The sequence below is a fragment of the Molossus molossus genome, unplaced genomic scaffold (assembly GCF_014108415.1).
Source record: "Molossus molossus isolate mMolMol1 unplaced genomic scaffold, mMolMol1.p scaffold_m16_p_20, whole genome shotgun sequence".
Lineage (NCBI taxonomy): Eukaryota > Metazoa > Chordata > Mammalia > Chiroptera > Molossidae > Molossus > Molossus molossus.
The window spans coordinates 48,875,551-48,898,550 of NW_023425356.1; the positions used below are offsets into that span (position 1 = coordinate 48,875,551).

General features: G+C 45.5%; 1 protein-coding gene across 1 annotated transcript in view; it reads left to right on the forward strand.

Moving 5' to 3' along the window:
• The window catches only part of SLC9C2 (solute carrier family 9 member C2 (putative)), a 66,761-nt gene that overhangs the window by 16,125 nt on the left and 27,636 nt on the right, over positions 1–23,000 (forward strand). Inside the window, exons 9-18 of the mRNA XM_036272980.1 lie at positions 1,290–1,433; positions 3,737–3,905; positions 6,654–6,735; positions 9,560–9,726; positions 10,300–10,392; positions 13,895–13,992; positions 16,164–16,283; positions 17,749–17,947; positions 18,634–18,822; positions 22,278–22,427. Of these exons, the coding sequence (XP_036128873.1) occupies positions 1,290–1,433; positions 3,737–3,905; positions 6,654–6,735; positions 9,560–9,726; positions 10,300–10,392; positions 13,895–13,992; positions 16,164–16,283; positions 17,749–17,947; positions 18,634–18,822; positions 22,278–22,427 (1,411 nt within the window). The remainder of the gene's footprint in view (positions 1–1,289; positions 1,434–3,736; positions 3,906–6,653; positions 6,736–9,559; positions 9,727–10,299; positions 10,393–13,894; positions 13,993–16,163; positions 16,284–17,748; positions 17,948–18,633; positions 18,823–22,277; positions 22,428–23,000) is intronic.

Here is a 23,000-nt window from a genome sequence, read left to right on the forward strand (position 1 = left end):
TTATAAATTAATGATTCTCTTGATTCAATTGCTCATTCTTCCACCTGTTCAGCCAGTCTTTGTTCAGTGTCTACAGTGGCCTGGACATTGTGTCTTAGATTTGGGCTATGAACATAAGCCCCTCTCAGAAGGTCCTCATTGTTAAGTGGTGGATGTGTTTATGTGAGAAACTAATAATAAGTGCAAATAATTATGTGATTATTGGGATATATGTCAGGCATATTTTTAAGGTCCTGTGGAGACATTTAAAAAAGTATTCTGCTCAGTTATCCCATAATTTCTAAATTTTCAGAAAACTAAGCACTGGGATTTGAGATCCCACTCACACCCTTCCCTTCTAGGGGTTCTGAATTAATTGGGTCAAAAGATTGGACGCAGACAGAGGACCAGACTGTCTGCTCAACTGGGTGAAGCTGTATCAGAACACAGGGCTTATGACTGCAGCTAAATGAGGCTTCCCCTTGCTTCTTTCCAAATGGGGGGCTGAGACCCACGTACAGGGAGACTGGTTAGTGGGCCAGACACACTCACCCCGTCAGCTGAAGGGGGAGGTCCCAACAGAGGGTCCAAGAGGCGAAGAGACTTAAGATCCACCTGTAGAGGTCATACCTGGCCATGACCCTGACCCACCTGTGTTGCCACATGGAACCAACGTCTGTGCTCTGGTCTACTCAGTAAGAGTCTTTGGGGCTGGCACGTCGGAGTTTGGGAAGGGACCTGGGTGGCCCTTCATGCTCTTCTCCGCTTACGAGTGGAGTAGATGGCGGCGCTGTAGGGGTTCAGGGCAGGCCCACCTCCAGAGACGGAGCTTAGGATGGTTTGCGAGGAAGACGGAAGCAGCGCTAGCCTTGCCCCAGGGTTTTAGGAATTCAGCAGATGGAAAAGCAGACAGGAGACATTTTCAAGGTCGGGGACTTCCACGCAGATCTCAGTGGGGGAAACCACACAGAGGGCAGCGAGGTGACCAGTCGGCGTTCATGAAGCCCAGGTGAACCAGGTCGAGCCGGGGCAGGCCCACAGCTGGTACACTGCCCACCTGGGGTGGGGCTGGGGGGCAGGGAGCCTTATTTTCCTGCCATGCGAGGGGCAGCCCACAGCCACTGGTGTGATGAGGGCAATGGGGGCGTGGAACTGGGTGTATATTAGTTCCCACAAAATACTTTTAAATGCTGACTGTAGCAGTGGCAGAGGCCAGGGTGGCAGACGCTGGGATCCGTGCTTTGATGCGAAAAGGAAACTGTTGACAAAGCACATTGCGGACCACGTGATTTCCTCTCCATTCCTCGTAGGTTTCTGATAATGTTTTCGTCCGTCTTCCAGTACTTAACATACACGTTCTTTGGCATTATCGTCGGATGTGGAGAAGTCAACTATTTTAAGTTTAACATCCTCACGTTCACATTGATCTTATTTGTCACCGTGAACTGTGTAAGGTAAGAGTTCTGTTTGAGAGCGTGCCTGCTGGTCTTCGGTGCCCCAGCTCGTGATGAGCGTTGGGGGGCAGGGGGTCCAGCACGGAAGAGCCGTGGGCCTGCAGCCAGGAAGCCTGTGCTGTTGCCGGGCCCTGGCCACCGCTCGCTGCGCCACGCGGCATGTGCGTGTCTCTCTGCTTGTCAAGATTTCACCTGTTCCGTGGGAAGGGGCAGTGTCAGTGTAACCCGTGAGCTTGGTAGAAATGCACATTCATAGGCCCATCCCAGGGTGCGGAGTCGACTCTCCGGTGCTGAGATTCAGGGCACCGTTTCAGCCTGTTAGAGTCTGAGCACCACTGGACCAGACCGATGGCGGCTAACGTTTGTGTGGCTGCTCGCCATCATTTATTATCAGCACAGCTACCATAAGGCCATTCATTTATGAAGCAGTCGCCACGTACACAACACCATTCATGTTAACACCACCCTACGAGGCAGGGGTTATTCCATCATTTCCCAGATGACACACAGAGACGTTAAAATCTGGCCCTGAGTCACCCAGTTCATAAGGGCAGAGCTGGGATTTAAGCTTGACCCCCACAAGCATGTTTTCTCCAGAATGGCATGGCCCACTCATGGTAGTTGTATTACCATAGACATTTATGACGGTGTCTTTAGAGATGTGTTGTTGTTTCCATTCCGGGCAGGCCTAGCCAAGGGTGCTCACGTTATAAGATGCTCCCATGGAACGTGGCTTCTGCGTGCAACTCCAGAGTCACCGGCAAACGGAAGGGAGTGAGTGCAGCTCACGTTCCTGCCCACCAGGGGGAGCTCGTGTGCAAGCTGAGACTGGTCAGGGCGTCGAGGAAGGCTCTTTGCACATTGACTCAGGGACTCATCTTCACGCTCCTTGCAGTACTAGGAGATAAGAATTATTATCTCTATTTTATAGATGAAGACACTGGCCAAGAAAGGCAGAGTACCTTTTGCAAGGTCAAATGGCTAGTGAGGACCAGAGAGAGCAGGGGAATTTCTGGTTCCACCTCACCAGAACAAGGGTCTTCGTGGAGAGAGTCATCCCAGGGGGCCCTCGATCTATGGGTAGGCTTTCCAGGAGGCGTTCATTGAGAAGGACATTTCAGAGAGGGTGAGTCAAACTAAGGCCTGGACATGGTCGTCGTGAACGTATTGCACGCTGACCACATTCAAAACATCATTCTAAGCGCTGTGACTGTTGTCTCATTTAGTTGAACCCTCATAGCAATCCTTTGAGGCCGGTACAATTATTAGCATCATCTCCATTTTGCAGAAGGAGACACTGAGACTGAGACAGCTCAAAGGACGTGCTTACGTTTCCGCAGTTAGGGAAAGAAGTGTGAAGCCAGCTAGCCCTGCTCCGGAGCCTTTGCGGTCCGGCCTCTCCGTTGTTGTCAGGCGACAACACGAGTTGTTCTCCTCCGGCTGGGGTCACTGATATTCCAGAGAGAGATTGTTTAGTAAGGCAGGAAAGGCTGGTAAGACTTACTTTGTAAAAGGCTTAAACGCAAGGCAGAGGAGTCTGCCCAAATGCATTACATACATTATAGATGGTGATTGTAGATTTTCTGTTTCTCAGTGACAGGAAGTCTCTAAATTGTCTTGTGAAACCCCCAGCTCAGCAGCTGACACACTGTGTGCCTGTGCGTGTATGTATGTGAGGCTGAGAACACGTCAGTTTTGTTTCTACTGAAATCTTATGTGAAGGACAGTCCTGATACTGTTTTGGTGCGGGTCGCCTAAAGATGGTTTCTCAATGTTGGCACGGGGTCCTAGAGAAAAATGATGCATAGAGAAATAACACACACATGAAGATGATGTATGTGGCATTGAGTGTTTGGTTCTCGTGGGACCCCAGGAAAAATGTCGTGCTAAACTGATTAAGGTGTCTACAGTAACTTTCCTTTCTGCCGCGATCTGCACGTGCCCCAGGCTAATTTCTGAACCCGAACGTGGCCTTTAAGGGAACAGATGAGCTTGTTGATATTCTCTGAAGAAGTGTCCCTACAGGAAATTTACTGCCAGCATCGAAACTGTACACACTAATGTGAGTGATAAACCCTCACATTTGTATAGCACATCTAGCGCTACTTTGCCAGATTTGAGTATTCCGTGCAAGACAGTAGATTTGGCTAGTTCCAGAAAGTTTCTGAACAACTTATCAGTAAACTGGATGGTCTTTCCCGAAAAATTTTGTATGAAATTTAGTACTTAGTACATAGCTTCAACCATCAATAATAGAAATACGTAAGGCTGTGACTTACAAGAAAATGTGTTTCTCTCCACAGGTGGTTAACTATTATGTTAGTGAGCCCCATTCTGACGCGTTTGACTTTCGAATATAACTGGAGATGGGGAGTCATCATGTCGTGGTCTGGAATCAAAGGCGTTTTTAACTTGCTTTTGGCTCCTGAGATTTTTAATCTGTCTGAACATAAATCAGAGTCGCCACAACTGGTAGGAAAAATCATGACTCTTGACTACTCGTATTTATGCATTTTGTAGCACTTGTCATAATACCCAATAATAAAGTTCACCCTTTTAAAAGTTAGATTTGAAAAATGCATTCTTTAAAGTATAAAGTGTCCCGCAGATGAAACTTGACTGATGTTGGCAATCTGAAGGGGACCCACAGTCGAATAAAAATGATGGGCGTGGGGACGGGCGGACTTGGGATGGAACCCTAGCCCTGCCATTCATGGACTGAGCGACCTTGGGCAAGTCCCCGACACTTGTGGAACCTCCATTTCTAGCTGAGCATATAAATGCTGTTGTTTAAATTTTTTTTATTGATTTTTTTTTCTTTTGAGAGAGAGAGAGAGGAAGGGAGAGGTAGAGAGAGATAGAAACATTGATGAGAGAGAGAAGCATCAACATAGATTGACCACCTCCTGCACACCCCCCTTGGGGATGGAGCCCACAACCCAGGCACGTGTCCTGACCAGGAACCCAGCCAGCGACCTCTTGGTGCAGGGTCGGCACTCAACCACTGAGCCACGCCGGCCGGGCTGTAAATGCTGCGGTTTAATAGAACACCCCGTTTAGAGCACTCTGATCCCTCTAGTCCTTAGAGCGAAACCTGAAATGTTAGTTAAATGTGTGCTAGGGGAGGAAAGATTTTAAAAATACTTTCATTAAGGATCTAGCTATATTTAGGTCTTTAGCACTAATTTTTAAAAGTTAACTTCTTGAAAAATTTGGCTGACAACGTTATCTAGAGTGGAAAACAAAACCTGGTTCCGATTGCACTCTCTCAAAGCCCCTTCCCCAGGGGCCAGCTGGTGGGCTGCCTGGCGGTGGCAGCATCTGTGCTAGTGAGCCCCAGGGAGGACTGGAAGATCCTAGAGCCTCTGCTGACGGCATTAGGGCAGCTCCTCATCTGTGACGGCACTGTGTGCGCTGGCTGGCGAAGTGGCTGGGAGGTCCTAGAAGTCCCCAGCACACCCCTGCCACCGCCCAGTCAGATGAATGCCAAGCCTGCCCCGGGAGGGAGAGAAGCACTAGAGTGGTGGGAATTAGAAACACCTCCCCACCTCCCGAGGAACGTTAGTCTGGAGGTGGACAGACAAAGTCGCCTGATACCCAGTTTCCAGCTCAAGGTTTTCTCTCTCGGCTCTTTGGCTCCTGTCCGGGAAGGCCCAGGAGCACAGTGATTTCCAAACATCTTTTTGTGAGCAACTCTCACCCTCTCCATCTTGCAAAATAAAGACAAGCATGCTAGGCCCGGCCGGTGTGGCTCCGTGGTTGAGCGTCGACCCACGCACCAAGAGGTCACAGGTTCGATTCCGGGTCAGGGCTCAGGTTGTGGGCCCGATCCCCAGTGGGGGGCCTGCAGGAGGCATCCAGTCGATGCTCTCTCTCATTGATATTTCTATCTCTCTCTCCCTCTCTAAAATCAATAAAAAGAAAAAAGAAGAGCATTTTAGGAAAATAACTCAGGTGCCCTAACTCCCAAAGGAGAAAGTGCTATTTTTATTTTATTTATTTGCTTATTTTATTCTCACCCGAGGACATTTTTTGCATTCATCTTCAGATAGAGCAGGAGGGAGAGAGGGAGGAAGACAGAGAGAGAAATATTGATGTGAGAGAGACATATCGACTGGTTGCCACCCACACAACCCCAACTGGGGCCAGGGGGACAAACTGCAACCGAGGCACGTGCCCATAGCGGGACCCGAACCCGGGCCTCTCTGGTCCGCCGGCCGACGCTCTAACCGCTGAGCCAAACCGGCCAGGGAGAAAGTGCTGTTTTTAAATGGAATATCACCTTTCTCACCATCTTTCCTGAGGTTTTTACACTTCATGTCTGCAGAAATGGCCTGGGAATTAATTTGGAGTTCAAACAAACCTGTGGCTTTGCCAAGGCTTGGGATCCTTCCACGCTGCAGAGGAAAAGTATCATAACCCACATCTGAGCTCCTTCTGCTTTCTGTGCAAGGAGTTGGCCTCAAAGCAGGTCAACGAAATGTTACCTCGCCTTTGACGGCCACGTTACAGTGCTTCCCGGATCTGTCTGATGTTAAGAACCCCCTTGGTGCCACCCCAGACCTACAGAACAGACTGCACAGAAGGGGAGTCGGTGTCTTTAACAAGCGCGTTGGGTGCTCTGTTATCAGTCGAGCTTGGGCAATGCTCCCCGAAGGACATATTGCTGTCAGCTCCATTTTTCAGTGAAGGGCACTGAGGCTCGGAGTGTTAACTGGCTCCCAGTTACATGCGTGACACAGAGCAGAGCCAAGAACCACCAGTGTGCTTGTGTTTCTGCTTCTGCACGACACCTCTGCAGACCCCAGCATGGCTCCTGCCTCCTGCAGAGCCTCTGGTCCAGCTGCGGGAAATGCTTGTGCAGGTGGACTTCCCTGTCCCAGCCGTGGTCCTCTGCCTGCTGTCCCACCCTGTCCTCTCTTCCCCGCCCTGTCTGTGATGGCTCCCACTTGCTGGCTGCTTCTCAGGGTTCCTGTCTCTCCCAGAAATGAGGAATCTATTGTTTTCTCATTCAGATTGAAAACTAAATTCTGCCCTCGTATATCATATTCAAGTAGTGCTCACGAAACAGCCCTTTGCCTCAATTTACTTACCAGAGGCAGGATTAAGAGATGGGGATTAAGAGAATTTTGTTGGTGGTTAATTGAATAGTGATTCCCTTTGGAGAACTAATTAATGTTTTGGCACTAACTATTTGTGTGTGTGTTTATTTTTTTTTAGTTTATATTTTATATACAACTAATATCGTTGATGACCATGGGGGTAAATTCATACATGATGACTCAGTTTGCCAGGAAATTAGGTAATGTATATCTATCTTCCATTAATTAATTGGGGAGAATAATGTAGATAGACTATTGTTGGGGGTTATAGGGAATTTTTTTCTGGAGCTCAAGGAATTGGTTGTGAAATCACTCATTTTCTTTCACTCGTTATTCTTAGATTCTCTATTCATTGAGATATTGGTTCAGACAGTTTAACAGATACCACATTAACAGTGGCTTAAACAAGACAAAGGTTTTATTTTTCTTTCCCCCTTCACTGAAAGGTCCAAAAGAATGGGCTGGTTCTGCCCATGAGGCCGTCCGAAGGCCCAGGATTTCCCCCTTTGGTGTCTTCTCCCCTCCCTGGGGGCTGCTCTGGTCTGCAGGGCGGAAGCTGGTTCACTATCTCTGCATCTTCAATGCCACCAACGGGAAAGGGAAAATGGGGGTGGGGTAGGGTGGCAATGGAGGGGAAGCAGCTTCCTTTCAAGGGCACAATCCAGAAGTTATATGTATCATTACCACTCACATTCCGTTGGCCAGAACTTAGTCACATGGGCGAGGTAACCAGGACATATTATCTTTACCCGGCGGGCCATGTGCCGTGGTCAGCCAAAACTTGGAGATTCTGTTGGTAAAGGATAAAGGGAATTGTGTTGGGTATTCCAACACAATCAGCAGGCTCGGCCACAGTTGTCTATTTCTAGAAAAAATTTTGAGGCTGTTGATAATCAAATGCATAAATGTGAGAGAAGCCAAGTTACGATAATTGGGGGTAGTGGGGTGGAGGCCGGAGGGAGAGAGTAAGGTGGGGTTACACACGGTCTTAGGACCTCAGCATCATGCAATAGCCCATGGGCCTGCCCTTGGCTCCCTGTGCGGAGCATTGATCCTGTGAGGGTCTCTAGAATTAATCAGACTGCTGCTGATTTCTACACACTGCACTCCCAGGAGAACATGCATAAAGCAGATCATCCGCTTATTAGTTGTTAATGAGGATGATTTCTTTCCTTGTCTGCAATAACTGTGATCATTATTCAGGGTATTCATCTCTAAATAACCAGCTCCCTTGAGAAACCAAGTTAGTCATCAGAAGGTTTCTTGGAAAGCATGGACGTGGTGAGAGGTCAGTGGAAGAATAATGTTGAAGGAGAGATGTTCTAAACGGGGAAACAGGCTGGTGAATTTACCCTGTTCTGCCCTCAAGAGACAGCACCCCTCTGCTTGTGTCTTCCAGCAGCTCTGCCCATTCCTGAAGCCACGCCCCATCACCACCCTCTCAGAACCGCCTGTGACAGCCCACCTCACAGCCAAGGGCGCCACCTGGTGGAGAGGGCTGGGAAATGGGCCAGAGTCCTCCGGTTGTGGGTTCCTTCTTGTTTGCAGTGGCCAGGTGTGCTGGGCTCAGCAAAGGCCTGCACCAGAGCACGAGTGAGATTAATGGGACCCGAAGGCTCTCTCATCACCCCCCCAATCTCTTTGACCCCAGGAACCCAGACCTGCACTGCTCTCTCTGCTGAGGATATAACATCTGAATTTCTGCAGGCCCCCTTTCTTTGTGATTCCTCTCCCTATGATACGCAAAGGCAAGACCAGCAAGGGGTTTTACTGTCATGGTAATGTTTTTCTCTTCTGTTATAAACATTTTCATGAACGAAACCTCAGAATTTTTATTACGAAACAAAAATATATGGCCAGCACTTTATCCTCTCAGAGTCGATGCTCACCCTTTGTAGAAATACTACGTGTCACATTCTAGCGGGCACTCGATAGAACTGAGATTTTTTTTAGTGAGAGTTTCAAGCCAACTTCTTGCACCTGGTCTAGTGCTTTTAGGAGATCCTTCCTCATCCTCTTCCAGGAGCTGCTTCATCGCGGAGTGCAGGGAACTCACTGCTGCCACCCAGTGGTCCACGCATGTGCATGTTGCCCCGCAGCAACTTTTCCAGCCGGGGGCTGTCGTGCCAACCTGTGGGTAGGGTAATTGGGCACATGAATAAACTCTCCCTGTGTGGTCTCAGACAGCGGCATTTTAAATCCAAAGCTGATTCCTTCTACCTATAGTCAAATGCATCTTTGTTCGGGACCACAGAGAACCAGGAGGGATGTGCCTCCAGACCCCTCTGAACCCCCAGAATTTCAAACGTGACTGCTGCACCCGGGGCCCATAGAGAAGGTAACACAGTCAAAGGGATAGACCGAAAAACCATTTTAACCCTTTTTGAGCCATTTCACATGCAATTAGGAAGAAAGACTAGTTCCATTGAGATGGACCTTCAGCGGGTAGGCGACGCTCACTAATTACATTCGTGTTTTGGGGATGTTAGCCTCATAGCTATGACCTCAGATTCACACCTCCAGGGGAGACAAGCTGCTACGAGTTCAGACGTGCAGACCTGCTGGCCAGGAAAAAGATGTGCAATTTGAGAGCTCGCTATTGCGGTGGCCTTTACATTGGATCACGTATAATAATCAGTTGGAGAGGTTGTTAACATGCAAATTCCCAGGCCCTGGACCAGGTGTGGAACAGAGCCCAGGAACTCGCATGGCTGATTAAGCCGGCCTTCTCCCTGTGGAAGGCACACGGAGTTCTCCCCACTTTGGGCAGTACCCACTGGGTGCCTTGAAGTCGGAGTCAGGTCTCTAGCGATAGAGAACAAAAGGACCCGAAAACGACATTCTTGAACAGTGGAGCCAGGTTAAGTCAAGCTATACAGCCCAAATAAACGGAGTTGGGTACGTTTCCAGAAAGTTCTGGACAAAACCTTGCCTTTGCCCTAAGCTAAGCGGGTGAAGCCAAGCGCATGCCTCCCACTACTGTCTCGGGGCACCCCACCACGGCTCTCCTTTTCTCTGTTCCAGGTCTGTGTGCTATTTCTCTCCCAAGGCAGATGGCCATGCAAAACGCCATCAACCACATCCAGGAGATAATACACAACACGATCACGTTATTTAAGACGGAGAAAATTTTGACAAATGTTAATTGGACCCTGGTAGAAGAAAAAACTCGGATTCAGTACGAAATTTCTGTGAGTTGATGCCCTCCCTGGGTCTGCTCCTCTTGCTTTAGTTAATTATAAAAAACTTGACTCTGCCCATTAAATGTCAGAAAATCTTTGCCGGAGGGGGGTGTACTGACTAGCGCTGCTATCTTTGTGAAAGGACTTCTTTGAGTTCTGCCTCTGAAGAGAAGGTCTTGGTGATCTGATCTACGTGCCAAGTACAGGAGAATTGGTGTTCTCACCAACTGGTTGGTTGAATAACTATGAACGGGCTCCCCAAGCTGGTGCTTCCGACTGGTCCAGGCGCCGGGAGACCTCTCTCCAGAAGAGTGTTATAAAGAGCAGCAGCAGCAGGCTGCTCAGTCTTCGTGCACAGGCAGTTCTGGGGAAGAACCTCACTTCGAAACCTCCGCCAATAAATACTTTACCACAACCGAGAGCAGCATTTTCTGTATGGAGAAAGTTAACCAACTTATACATGGCCCTTCATTGTGGCAGTTCTGATTTGAGTATTGAAATGTCTGTTGAGTGCCTCGCCATCTTTACTCACCTTTAACTTGATTTCTCTATGCTTTTAAAATGCAGTGTAATGCTCCCCAGTTTCACGTTGCACCCAGTGAAAAAGATCAGGAGTCCCTGACTGACGAAGTTTTAATAGAAGAAGCCAGATTGCATGTAGCTATCATACAAATGGTAGGTACCACGCACATAATCTGCTTTTAAGTTTGTTTTTATTTTTGCAATGCTTTTAATTTTTACATGTGGTTTGCAGGTGGCTAGAAAAACATTTTCCCCCACTTTTTGATAGTCTGTTGGTAAATTTATATTTGATTAATGCAAGTTAAAAAAGAAGAATTAAAAAAATCTCTTAGGCTTTAAAGTCCAAGTAACACATCTTATTGTTCTGTTTCTAAGTCTAGCGGACTTTAGTAGTTCACTTTTTTAACATGCTAAAAAAGTATTTAACATATTTGCTTTTATAAATTTAACATATACAAAATTCTCTCAAGTAATCATTTAACTCTTATAAATCTAATAAGTTAAATCTAATGAATTAAAAATTGTCTTCAAATAGTTTAGATTTATATTTAAATGTCCTATAAGCACAGGAAGATTACTAGGTAAAATCAAATTAAACGAACTTATGAAATTGTACATTTTACATTGAGGTTATATTCTAATAAGACAAATTTTATTCAATATTACAAGTATATAAAGTATTCATTATTCCTAGAGTCCTTTTTTACTTTCACTTTAAAACTTATTATGAAAAATTTCTGACATATACAGAAGTAGGTGTGATAGTGTAATGAGTCCCATGGACCCATCTCTAAAACCACCCACGGAGGGCCAGCTCTGCCCACTCGCACCCTCACTCACTTCCCCACCTCCCACAGTATTTCGATATCATACAATTTTATCTGTAAATATTTTAGCGTGTATCTCTAAATTTTAGAATCTTTTAAAAAGTATAGTGAAAAAACAAATATTTTACACCTAAAATTAATAATAATTCCTTAATATCAAATATCGAGCCAATGATCAAATTTCCAATTGTCTCATAAACGGGATCAATGTATATTTTCTCTCTGTGTGTGTGTGTGTGTGTGTGTGTGTGTATATTTTTTTAATCTTCACCTGCGGATATTTTTCTATTTATCTCCAGATAGAGTGAGAGGGAGGGAAAGGGGAAGAGAGAGGGAGACAGAGAGAAACATCGATGTGACAGAGCCACATTGACTGGTTGCCTCCTGAACGTCCCCGACCAAGATGGGGAACGAACCTCAACTGAGGTACGTGCCCTTAATGGGAATCGAACCTGAGACTCATTGGTCTGCGGACCGATGCGCTAACCACCGAGCCAAACTGGCCAGGGCTCAGTTTATATTTTTAAGTTGGACTCTGGTCAAGTTCACACATTGCAGTAATGGATAAGGCCTTCTCACGGGTTGAAGGGCTCTCATCCTGAGCAGTAAAGTACAGTCACATCGTCCCGCCATGGAATTTGGGCCGTTCTTATCATTTGTCCTGAACGATAAAATGCGGGGACAGTGACTTGGGGAATGTTCTGGAGCGTGAGCCTTGGGAAGATCTGCAGCTCACACAGTGAGTACGTTGTTATGAACAATGAGTAGAAGCAATGGGTACATTTATAAAGCAAGAGCGTGTGCTCAGCATGTGAAGAAGTTTATTGAGGAAGGAAGAAGTCTCAGGAGGTAACTTTAACCTCCAACTTTAATATCCATGGCAACTAAAAGGTGTTACTTTTCTTTTTTTTTTTTTTTTTTTTTTAATCCTCACCCGAGGACATTTTTCCATTTTTTGTACAGATAGAGTGGGAGGGAGAGAGAGGAAGAGAGAGAGAGGGAAACATCGATGTGAAAGGGACACATCGAGTGGCTGCCACCCGCATAACCAACCAGGGCCGGGGACAAACTGCAACCGAGGTACGTGCCCTTAGCGGGAACCGAACCCGGGTCTCTCCAGACCGCAGGCGGACGCTCCAACCGCTGAGCCAAACCGGCCAGGGCAAGGTGTTACTTTTCTTCTGACATGGTGAGGGGTGACGTAAGAATAGTCTAGTTATATCTATAAGATATTTTAGGTAAGCCTCATGATAATCACAAAGAAAAAAAAATGTAGACTAGATACACAAAAGATAAAGAGAAAGGAATGAAAGGAAAAAACTGCAGAAATAAATAACAAAGAAGAGACAGCAAGAGCAAACAAAAGGAACAAAGGAACTAAAAAAAGTGAACAAAATGGCAATACTTTTTATAATTATCTATCAATCATTACCTTAAATGTAAATGGACTAAATCCTCCAATCAAAAGACAGAGTGGCTGATGAACCACAACTGTAAAAAGATCCAACCACGTGCTGCTTACAAGGGACTCAGGCTTTAAGGACACACAGAGGCTGAAATGCAGGACTGGAAAAAGAAAATTCAGGTCATGGTAACCACCAGGGGGCAGGAGTGGCTGTGCTTATGTCAGATGAAATAGATGTTAAGTCAACACAAGAGACAGAAGATCACTATAATGGGAAGATGTTGGTCAATGTGAAAACTTTCCCTTATAAAATGAGTAAGTTCTGGGGAGTCTAATATACAGCGTGGTGACTACAGTTAACAATACTGTATTCTATACTCGAAAGTTGCTAAGAGAGTAGATATTAGATATTCTCACCGCACACAAAAAGTTGTAATTACGTGAAGTGATAAGTGTGTTCTAACCTTATTGTGGTAATTATTTTGTAATATATATGTGTATCAAGTCACCATGCTGTACACCTAAAACTTACACTATGTTATATGTCTATTATATCTCAATAAGCCTGGAAAATTATTTTATTTTTATTTATTAAAAATTGTTTTTTCTTTTTTTTTTTGAGAATGAGGAAGTGAGAGGGAGAGAGAGACAGAAACATCGGTGAGAAAGAACATCGATTGGCCGCCTCCTGCATGCCCCACACTGGGGATCAGGCCCACAACCTGGGCATGTGCCCTGACAGAGAATCGAACTGGTGACCTCTTGGTGCAAGGGTCATTGCTCAACCACTGAGGCACACCAGATTGGCTGGGAAAAATTTTTTTAAAAAGGACAGTTACTTTTATCTCTTGGTAGTTCTTTGTGAAGCTGAGATGATTAGTTGCCCTTTGAATTAATAATTTGTATCATCTCTTCTGCTGTAGAAAGATGCTACTATTAATGCTATTTATGTTACTAAGGGCATTGACCCACCCACCCAGAAGTTGCTGGTTTGATTCCTGGTCAGGGCACATACCCAGGTTATGGGCCAGATCGCCAGTGGGGGGCAGGCAGGAGATGGCCACTGGATGTTCTCTCTCATTGATGTTTCTATCTCTCTTTCCCTCTCCCTTCCTCTCTCTCTAAAATCAATAAAGGAAAAATATTTACAACAAAAAAACCCTTTGAGCAGTACAGATTTTTGAGTTTCCTGAAGCTAGGAATTTGTGTATCTTTTAAAACATCTGGGACAGTACTTTGCAAAAAATGAATATTCAGTATTTAAATGGGATAAAGTTTATTTCCTGCGGCAGTATTTTTCTGGTAAAGAATATTTCATGTAGTGAGTTCAATAATAATAGTGCTGGCTACATAAAGGTCAAGCAGAGGTCACTGCATTTGTGTTGTGGTCCTTTGTCATTTGTATTTAAAATTGTGTGTTTAGAGTAGCTTTGAAAAACAGTGCCAAGATGGAATCCTCGACACACAGGCAGCCCGGATATTAATTGGTGCAACCAAAAGCTACTGCCCTGTCCAAGGAAAGTAAGTGTAGTACTTATTTAGTTGATATTTCCAAAATTGAATGGATATATGATAAGGAATGAATGAACTGAGAGTTAAATGTCAAGATTGATCAATCTATTTATCTCATCTATCTTCATCTACCTGTCCGTCCGTCCGTCCGTCCATCCGTCCGTCCTTCCATCCATCCATCCATCCATCCACCCACCCACCCACCCACCCATCCATCCACCCACCCATCCATCCCACCCATCCATCCATCATCCATCCATCCATCCATCCATCCATCCATCCACCCACCCACCCACCCACCCATCCACCCACCCACCCACCCATCCACCCACCCATCCATCCACCCACCCATCCATCCCACCCATCCATCCATCATCCATCCATCCATCCATCCATCCATCCATCCATCCATCCATCCACCCACCCATCCAACCAACCAACCACCCATCCACCCATCCACCCATCCATCCATCCATCCATCCACCCACCCACCCATCCAACCAACCACCCATCCACCCATCCACCATCCATTCATCCATCCACCCAACCCATCCATCCATCCATCCATCCACCCACCCACCCATCCATCCATCATCCACCCATCCATCCATCCATCCATCCACCCACCCACCCATCCATCCATCATCCATCCATCCACCCACCCACCCACCCATCCAACCAACCACCCATCCACCCATCCACCATCCATTCATCCATCCACCCAACCCATCCATCCATCCACCCATCCACCCACCCACCCATCCATCCACCCAACCCATCCATCCATCCATCCATCCATCCACCCGTCCACCATCCATTCATCCACCCAACCCATCCATCCATCCATCCATCCATCCACCCACCCACCCACCCACTCATCCAACCAACCACCCATCCACCCATCCACCATCCATTCATCCACCCAACCCATCCATCCATCCATCCATCCACCCACCCATCCATCCATCATCCATCCATCCATCCATCCATCCACCCACCCATCCATCCATCATCCATCCACCCATCCATTCATCCATCCATCCATCCATCCACCCACCCACCCATCCATCCAACCAACCACCCATCCACCCATCCACCCATCCATTCATCCATCCATCCACCCACCCACCCACCCACCCATCCATCATCCATCCATCCATCCATCCATCCATCCATCCATCCATCCATCCACCCACCCACCCATCCAACCAACCACCCATCCACCCATCCACCCATCCATCCATCCATCTATCCATCCATCCATCCATCCATCCACCCACCCACCCATCCAACCAACCACCCATCCACCCATCCACCCATCCACCCATCCACCCACCCATCCATCCATCCACCCACCCACCCATCCACCCATCCACCCATCCACCCACCCATCCACCCACTTTCTGTTTTACTTGTTTACATCCCCCCCCTGAATGTTGGTGAAAATAGGGGATTCGGGAGGAAGATCTGACTACAATGTGATTAGATTAGAGACGAGGAGAGTCATGAAAGAGACCCAGATAGTTTTAATTACTATTATAAGTATTTTGTTTTTATATCATATTCACTAAATTACTGGATAGGAGAGGGAGGGAGCCTGGAGCCTGCCATTACACTGCTCCTGGAGGTGGAGCCGGCTCTGAGGACTTGACCCAGCTGATGATGCTGATGGATGCAATTACACCTGGTGCGAAAGGCTCGGGCACTCAGAGGTATATCGAGTCCTGGCAAACATTAGTAATGGATGGTCCAAGACGAACCTGCAGGGCAACAATGAGAGGGGACCCCATCTGGGGGGCAGGTGATGGTTCAGCAGCCTGGTAACCTATTTGGGAGATCTAGCCTCAGCTCCTAGATAAAGGTCAGGAAGGCTAGAGACTTCAGGTCCTTGGAGAAGCTTGGGCTGGTGGGGCATGACAAAGGGAAGCTTGATTCTGAACCCCAAAGAATTGGTCTGGAGGAGCTTGAATTATGTTGTAGCTCAGGTCAGGCGTGGTTCCAGGAACAGAGAGAGCAGGACTCGGACGCTAAAAGTGTTCCCGTGCCATCAGCATGTGTGACAGGTGGATGGATGCAGAGGCTCAATTCTGAGCATTTAGTATACCTTTTCCTTTCCTATTACCCCAAAGAATAACACTTGCTCTGTATTATAACACATGTGTATTCTTTTTCTCTGTCAGATTCATGAGCATTCATGATGTTTCCACTTATGTAAAAGCTAGAAGTTGGCTTATAAAGTTTAAAAACATTTTAAGTTTCTTGGAATATCGTAAAGATAAGACACTTTTTATTCCATATGGGTAAGTACTGTGAACCTTCACAGTGATATACTTGGAAACATGACCCCTTTCTACCTTGTCAGAATGCATGACCTTGGTTTTTCTTATTAAAAAACAAAACCCCAGATAATGCGTTTCCTTATTTAACATTGAACTAATACTGAGGGCGACTGTCACCGGTCGAGGGACGCCCCAGCGCGGTGTTGCTTGTCTTTTCGCCAGTCTGTTTCAGTAGCGCCCCCCGCTTCTCCAGGAGAGGGTGGGCAGGAGGAAGCAGAGGGTGCTGGTGTTGGATTCTTCCGGTTTGCTTTGCCGTGTCTCAGGGTCACACTTCACACTGAGTGGCTCGTGCACTCTGCTGTACCCTCCCGGGTAACATAACATCGCACTGCGGTGAGAAAGATCAGACTCGATTCCAGCTCTCAGCTTAGATTCACTGGTGCTACAGGCTGGTTCTGCTGATGTCTGTCATCAGGAAAACCACAACATGGCGTGAATCAGCCCAATGACCCACTTTCCAAAACATCACAAGATACAGATTCTACTTAACTTGGGTAGATTCTTTGCTTTGTTATATAAGTTGTGAACAGGTGTAATTTTTAGAGCAGGAAGACAAAGTTTTTCTAGTAATAGAATATGTCAAAATGAGGAGCTACCAGGAGCATCGACAATACTAGGTTTCAAGTGGATGTTAGCATACCTTCCGTAACAAGTTTTGATCATTTTTTACTCTCTTCATTTATTAAGTTTAAAGAGAAATATAAAAAAAGTAAAACCACAGGGTCTTGCCACATACACAGTGAACCTCCTTTGGTTAGGTTCTACTTTAGATGGATTGAAAAGATTTAAAATACATAATGGTAATTACTGAATAGAATATCTTTTCCTGTTCTTAACTTTAAACAGTGATAATGTTTTTCTCAAAATTTGTTTTTTTCTTTCAGTGTATAAATCTTTGCATTGTTTCCTATGTCCTATAACCTTGATTTAAAAAAATACTTCCTATCCCTGATACAGATTAATAACAGCCAACTTTTTATTTCTCCATTATGATTTTTTATGTATAGAGGGTGTTTTTTAGATTTTTGCTTATCTATTGTTTTAAATTATATACACTTTCTTCAAATTATTATTAATAATTTGTTTAGCCCTGGCCGGTTTGGCTCAGCGGTTAGAGCGTCCACCTGCGGTCCAGAGAGACCCGGGTTCGGTTCCCGCTAAGGGCATGTACCTCAGTTGCAGTTTGTCCCCGGCCCTGGTTGGTCGTGCGGGTGGCACCCACTCGATGTGTCCCTTTCACATCGATGTTTCCCTCTCTCTCTCTTCCTCTCTCTCCCTCCCACTCTGTACAAAAAATGGAAAAATGTCCTTGGATGAAGATTAAAAAAAATAAATAAATAATTTGTTTAAACAAATGTTGAACTTTACATCTGGTTATACCTTTAAAATGATCTGACCTTTTATTTGCCCTCTCTCTTTTTTTCAGGAATAATACATTTCTGATATTTATATATCACATTGTATTTTCAGAAGAATTTGAATATGCAGGACATGTTATATCATTTATATACATTTATCCTATGATAATTCATCTATGGCCACTACCAAGAAAGTTAAATGTGTCAAGTCTGATATTCATAAACTACTATTTTATATTTTTATATGTGTTAGAGTTAGCATTGAAGGTACTGTTTTAAATAGAAATGTATCCAATAAAAAGAACTCTTCAGATATTGTGAATTTATTTTTGTCATATGTTTGAAATAACTTGATGTTAGAAGCCACTTGCTGTAACCGTTGATAGAATGCTAGCATTTTAGTAATGTTTTTGAATTTTCTGGGTTTAATCATGAAATCAGTATAATAGTCACAGTCTTGGATATCAGATATGAAAGTGGAGAGGCTCAAAGATCAAATAAAGAGAGCTGAAAATTCAGATAGGATGTTTCCCCCAACTTTTCTCTGTAACGATGCAAAACACAAATCAGCAAATGCAAACAAACTGGTTAGGTTCTCATCATAACATGAGAACTACTTTTTACTTTAGAAGATAGGATGGATCAGAATCACTATTTTCATACTTTAATTATTATTAACAGTATTGCAATAAACCTGTTTACCGCTATTTTTCATGGTTTGTTTTTGGCATTTCAGATTCATTAGAGATTATATATTTTGGGTTAAATTATGATTTTGGATGCTGGAAATTAAAAGCAATTTTTTGGAATTCCAAATGAATAACTTAAAACCTAACTTTTGGAATATAACTCATTTGTATTTGAGGATATAAGTGTTAATTTTTAAGGCCCCCCCCCCCCCATCATTGTTAGGTACTATGAAATGACATATATTCTATTTGTTTTCTAAACAGATAATACTTTTGAAAAGGAAATATTTTCATCAACATTGGAACACTGTGGAGTTTTTTATCCTGTGCATTGGGATTGTTGATATCTTTTGCATATACTTTGTCCAGATGAGACCGGACAACTTGGTTCTTATTCAGATGACAGTAATAATAGGGTATCTAAGAGTAATTCGATTTATTCCTCTCTTCAAGGTAAGATTCACATTTTTAAATATTGGCTCTTTTTTTTTTTTCCCTACACTGTTTGTTAAATGTGTTAAGAGATCTCACTGTTTTGAAATAAATGAGGGAAGGAGCTGTCTCTTCCCCAGAATACTCTCTACAGGAATCTGCTTGGTGCGCCTCCTACAGGTCATTGCTCAAGTCCCCCCTTGTCACAGGGAAGGCCTCCCTGACCACCTGTGCAGAACAGCAGCTTGCCCCCCACGCGCAGCCTCACCCCATCTTCCTGATCCCTCTCCACCTGCTAAGTTCGTTCCCCCACAACGTTGTTACCTCTTCCGGTGTGCTCAGTGCCCCACCTCTGGAATTCGACTTTACTGTGGCCCCAAACTCCCTCACGACGATGATTCCTTCTTTCCAGGGCTCTGGTTTGGATTCTGAAGGTAGATTTTCAGTTTCCACTCTTTTTTTTAGAAACATTTATTTATTTAATCCTCACCCGAGGACACTTTTGCATTTATCTTCAGATAGAGCGGGAGGGAGAGAGAAAGAGAAACATCGATGTGAGAAAGGCACATCAACTGGTTGCCACCCACACGACCCCAACCGGGGCCAGGGACAAACTGCAGCCGAGGTACGTGCCCTTAGCGGGAACCGAACCCGGGTCTCTCTGGACCGCTGAACGAAACTGGCCAGGGCCTAAATATTTTTTTAAAGTTGCTCTAAACCTGAATGGCAAAAGGTTATACATCAGAGTCCTCCATCGAGTCCCAGCTCTCCAAGAAAATTTATACCTATCGCAAAGGCTTATTGCTTGTAGACATTCGTTTTTGTTCTTTCCTGGATTCTGTATTAGTGTTACCAAACTTCAGTGTTCGTCAGTAATTTAGAACTACTATACAGAGTGGAATACACAAAATCTGTGGAAGGGGGAAATTCTGATTGTTTCTTATGTTTGCCTTATGAGCTGAGAGCTCACATAAGGTATAACCTGCCAGAATACAGACGATGTGCAGCTGGGAAATGTTACCCGGTCTTAAAATGAGGGTGGAAGTTTCCTTAGGTAATCAGTTTCTGGAAAGATATGCAGATGAATAGAAAATAATTATTTTAGAAGTAGGACTTTGAGAAAAGTCTCTCTGAGTGATATAAAGATTTATTTATTTATTATCTAAAACAATTTTTTTAAATTGATTTTAGAGAGAGAGGAAGGAAGAGGGAGAGACAGAAACATCTATGAGAGATACATCAACGAGCCGTCTCCTGCATGCCCCCCACTGGGGACTTGGCCCACAACCTGGGCATGTGCCCTGACCGGGAATCAAACTGGCAACCTCTTGGTGCAGGGGTCGACATTCAACAACTGAGTCTCACTGGCCGGGCTGTGACATAAAGATTTAAAGACATATTATTGTGCAAGTTTCCATTTCTGTCCAGTACTCTCTGACAAATCTCAGTGAAATATATTTAAAGAATTCATGTAATGAATATAATCGTGATTAGCTTATTTTATTGAGCACTTACTATGTTCCAGGAACATAGTTTATTATCTAATTAAATGATTACAATACCCCTATGAAGTAGGTGTCATCATTATTATCAAGTTGGTTTGGTGCTTTCCAAAGAAATACAAGTGTACTGGAGAGCTTGGAAAAATACTGGAGGTTTTAAAAATACGTTTTTAGCCCTGGCTGGTTTGGCTCAGTGGTTAGAGCATCAACACTGTTTAAAATCTTTCTCTCTGGCCCTGACCGGTTTGACTCAGTGGTTAGAGCATCAGCCTGCGGTCCCAAGAGACCCAGGTTCGGTTCCCGCCAAGGGCACGTACCTCAGTTGTAGTTTGTCCCCGGCCCTGGTTGGGTCGTGTGGGTGGCAGCCACTTGATGTGTCCCTTTCACGTCGATGTTTCTCTCTCTCTCTCTCTCTCTCTCTCTCTCTCTCTCTCTCTCTCTCCCACTCTATCTGAACAAAATATGGAAGAATGTCTTCGGGTGAGGATAAAAAAAAAAGATCTTTCTCTCTGTCCAAAGTTTCACAACCAAGAGTCGTGGGTTCGATTCTGGTCAAGGGCATAGACCTCGGTTGAGGTTCATCCCTGGCCCTGGTCAGGGTTGTGTGAGAGGCAACCAGTGGATGTGTCTCTCTCATATCAATGTTTCTCTTTACCCCCCCTCTCCTCCCCTCCCCTACTCTATCTGAAGATAAATAGAAAAATATCCTTGGGTGAGGATTTAAAATTTGTTTAAAAATATGTTTTAATTGATAGTTTGAGAGAGAGAGACAGAAACATTGATGTGAGAGAGAAACATCATTCGGCTACCTCCTGCACACCCCCTGCTGGGGATCAAGCCTGCAACCCTGGCGTGTGCCCTGACTGGGAATCAAACTGGGACCTCTCAGTCCATGGGTGACGCTCAATCCACTGAGCCACACTGACCGGGCTGGAGATTTTAAAATTTAGATCCTCTTAGGAACAGCTTAGGGGGATATCAGTGCATCATGGAATAAAACTTGTAAAAACCCTGTTTAAGATCTCTCTCTCTGTCCAAAGTTTCACAACCAAACTAGCAGCTAGAAACATCTTTCCTTTCTCTGCTCTTGTAATTCCTTGGCTGTGATGTCTTTTCCTCCCGTCCACATTTTCCTCCTCTGTTCCCTGGCGAGTCCCCAGCTGCCCTGCACTCTGCCCTGAGGTTGATTGCGCTGCTTGTGGGGAGCAGTCCATTGGAGTTGTGGCACTCAGCTGCTATTGTCATCATTTCACAGACAAGGGCACTGGGTCCTCAGAGTCACTAGTGACTGGCTCAAGGTCACACAGAGAGTGAGTAGGAGAGCTGGTATTTGAATCCAGGAAGGTTAGTGTTTCAAATCCCACTCAGAGACAATTTATTCGGTTGATAACTGTAACCCAGGTTACGGGACCACCTCTCTTGTCTGCTGAAATCAGGGTGGGGAACAGAGACTGGGGACAAAGTTCCCAGCTGCGGAGCTGGTTATTCACTGAGCTCTCTCTTTTTTTTTTTATCCTCACCCGAGGATATTTTTCCATTTTTTTGTACAGATAGAGTGGGAGGGAGAGAGAGGAAGGGAGAGAGAGAGAGAAACATCGATGTGAAGGGACACATCGAGTGGCTGCCACCCGCACGACCAACCAGGGCCGGGGACAAACTGCAACCGAGGTACGTGCCCTTAGCGGGAACCGAACCCGGGTCTCTCTGGACCGCAGGCCGACGCTCTAACCGCTGAGCCAAACTGGCCAGGGCCTGAGCTCTCGTTTCTTTAGAGTGGCTCTCAAACCTGAGACCTGAGGACTCGTTAAAACACCCACTCCTGGGCCCCGTCCCCGGAGTCCCTGGTCCAGCAGGTCTGCGTTTCTGATGGGCCTCTGGGCGTTGCGGGGTTGGCCGGAGACAACACCGTGAGAACTCTGCCCCGAGGGTGCTTTGCTCAACCCGCTGCCAAGTGTTCCCTCTCCCTCGTCGCAGATCGTGATACCGCTGCTGATCAACGTCGCCGAGGTGCAGATCAAGAAGCGCCTCAGCTTGATGTACAGCATCACCAAAGGCTACGTCAAAAGTCAAGAGGATGCCAAATTCTTAGTGAAACAAATTTCTGGCCGAGAGTCAATATATCAGGTAAGAGACGAGCACCAGTCCTTTGGAATAAAAAAATAAAGAAAGAAAATAACCAAAAAAATCCCAGCCCCTTAGGAGTTTTCATTTAAGACTGTTTCTAGGCGGTTCATTTAAGACTGTTTTGGGCCCTGGCCGGTTTGGCTCAGCGGTTAGAGCGTCGGCCTGCGGTCCCGAGAGACCCGGGTTCGATTCCCGCTAAGGGCACGTACCTCGATTGCAGTTTGTCCCCGGCCCTGGTTGGTCGTGCGGGTGGCAGCCACTCGATGTGTCCCTTTCACATCGATGTTTCTCTCTCTCTTCCTCTCTCCCCCTCCCACTCTACCTGAACAAAAAATAGAAAAATGTCCTCAGGTGAGGATAAAAAAATAAAATAAAAAGACTGTTTTGGCCCCGCAGAGAAATGAGAACCAGTGAGAGGGGTTCGGTTGTCGGTTGATAAGCGGTGCTGCCAAGAACAGTCTCTGCTCTTTCCATTTCAGCTCTTGATCTGACTCATCTGGTCTTCTAGAAGGAGACCTACTGTTTGTTTGATTTTCTGAGTGCGGAGTAGAGAAGACACTCCGTCTGTCTGGG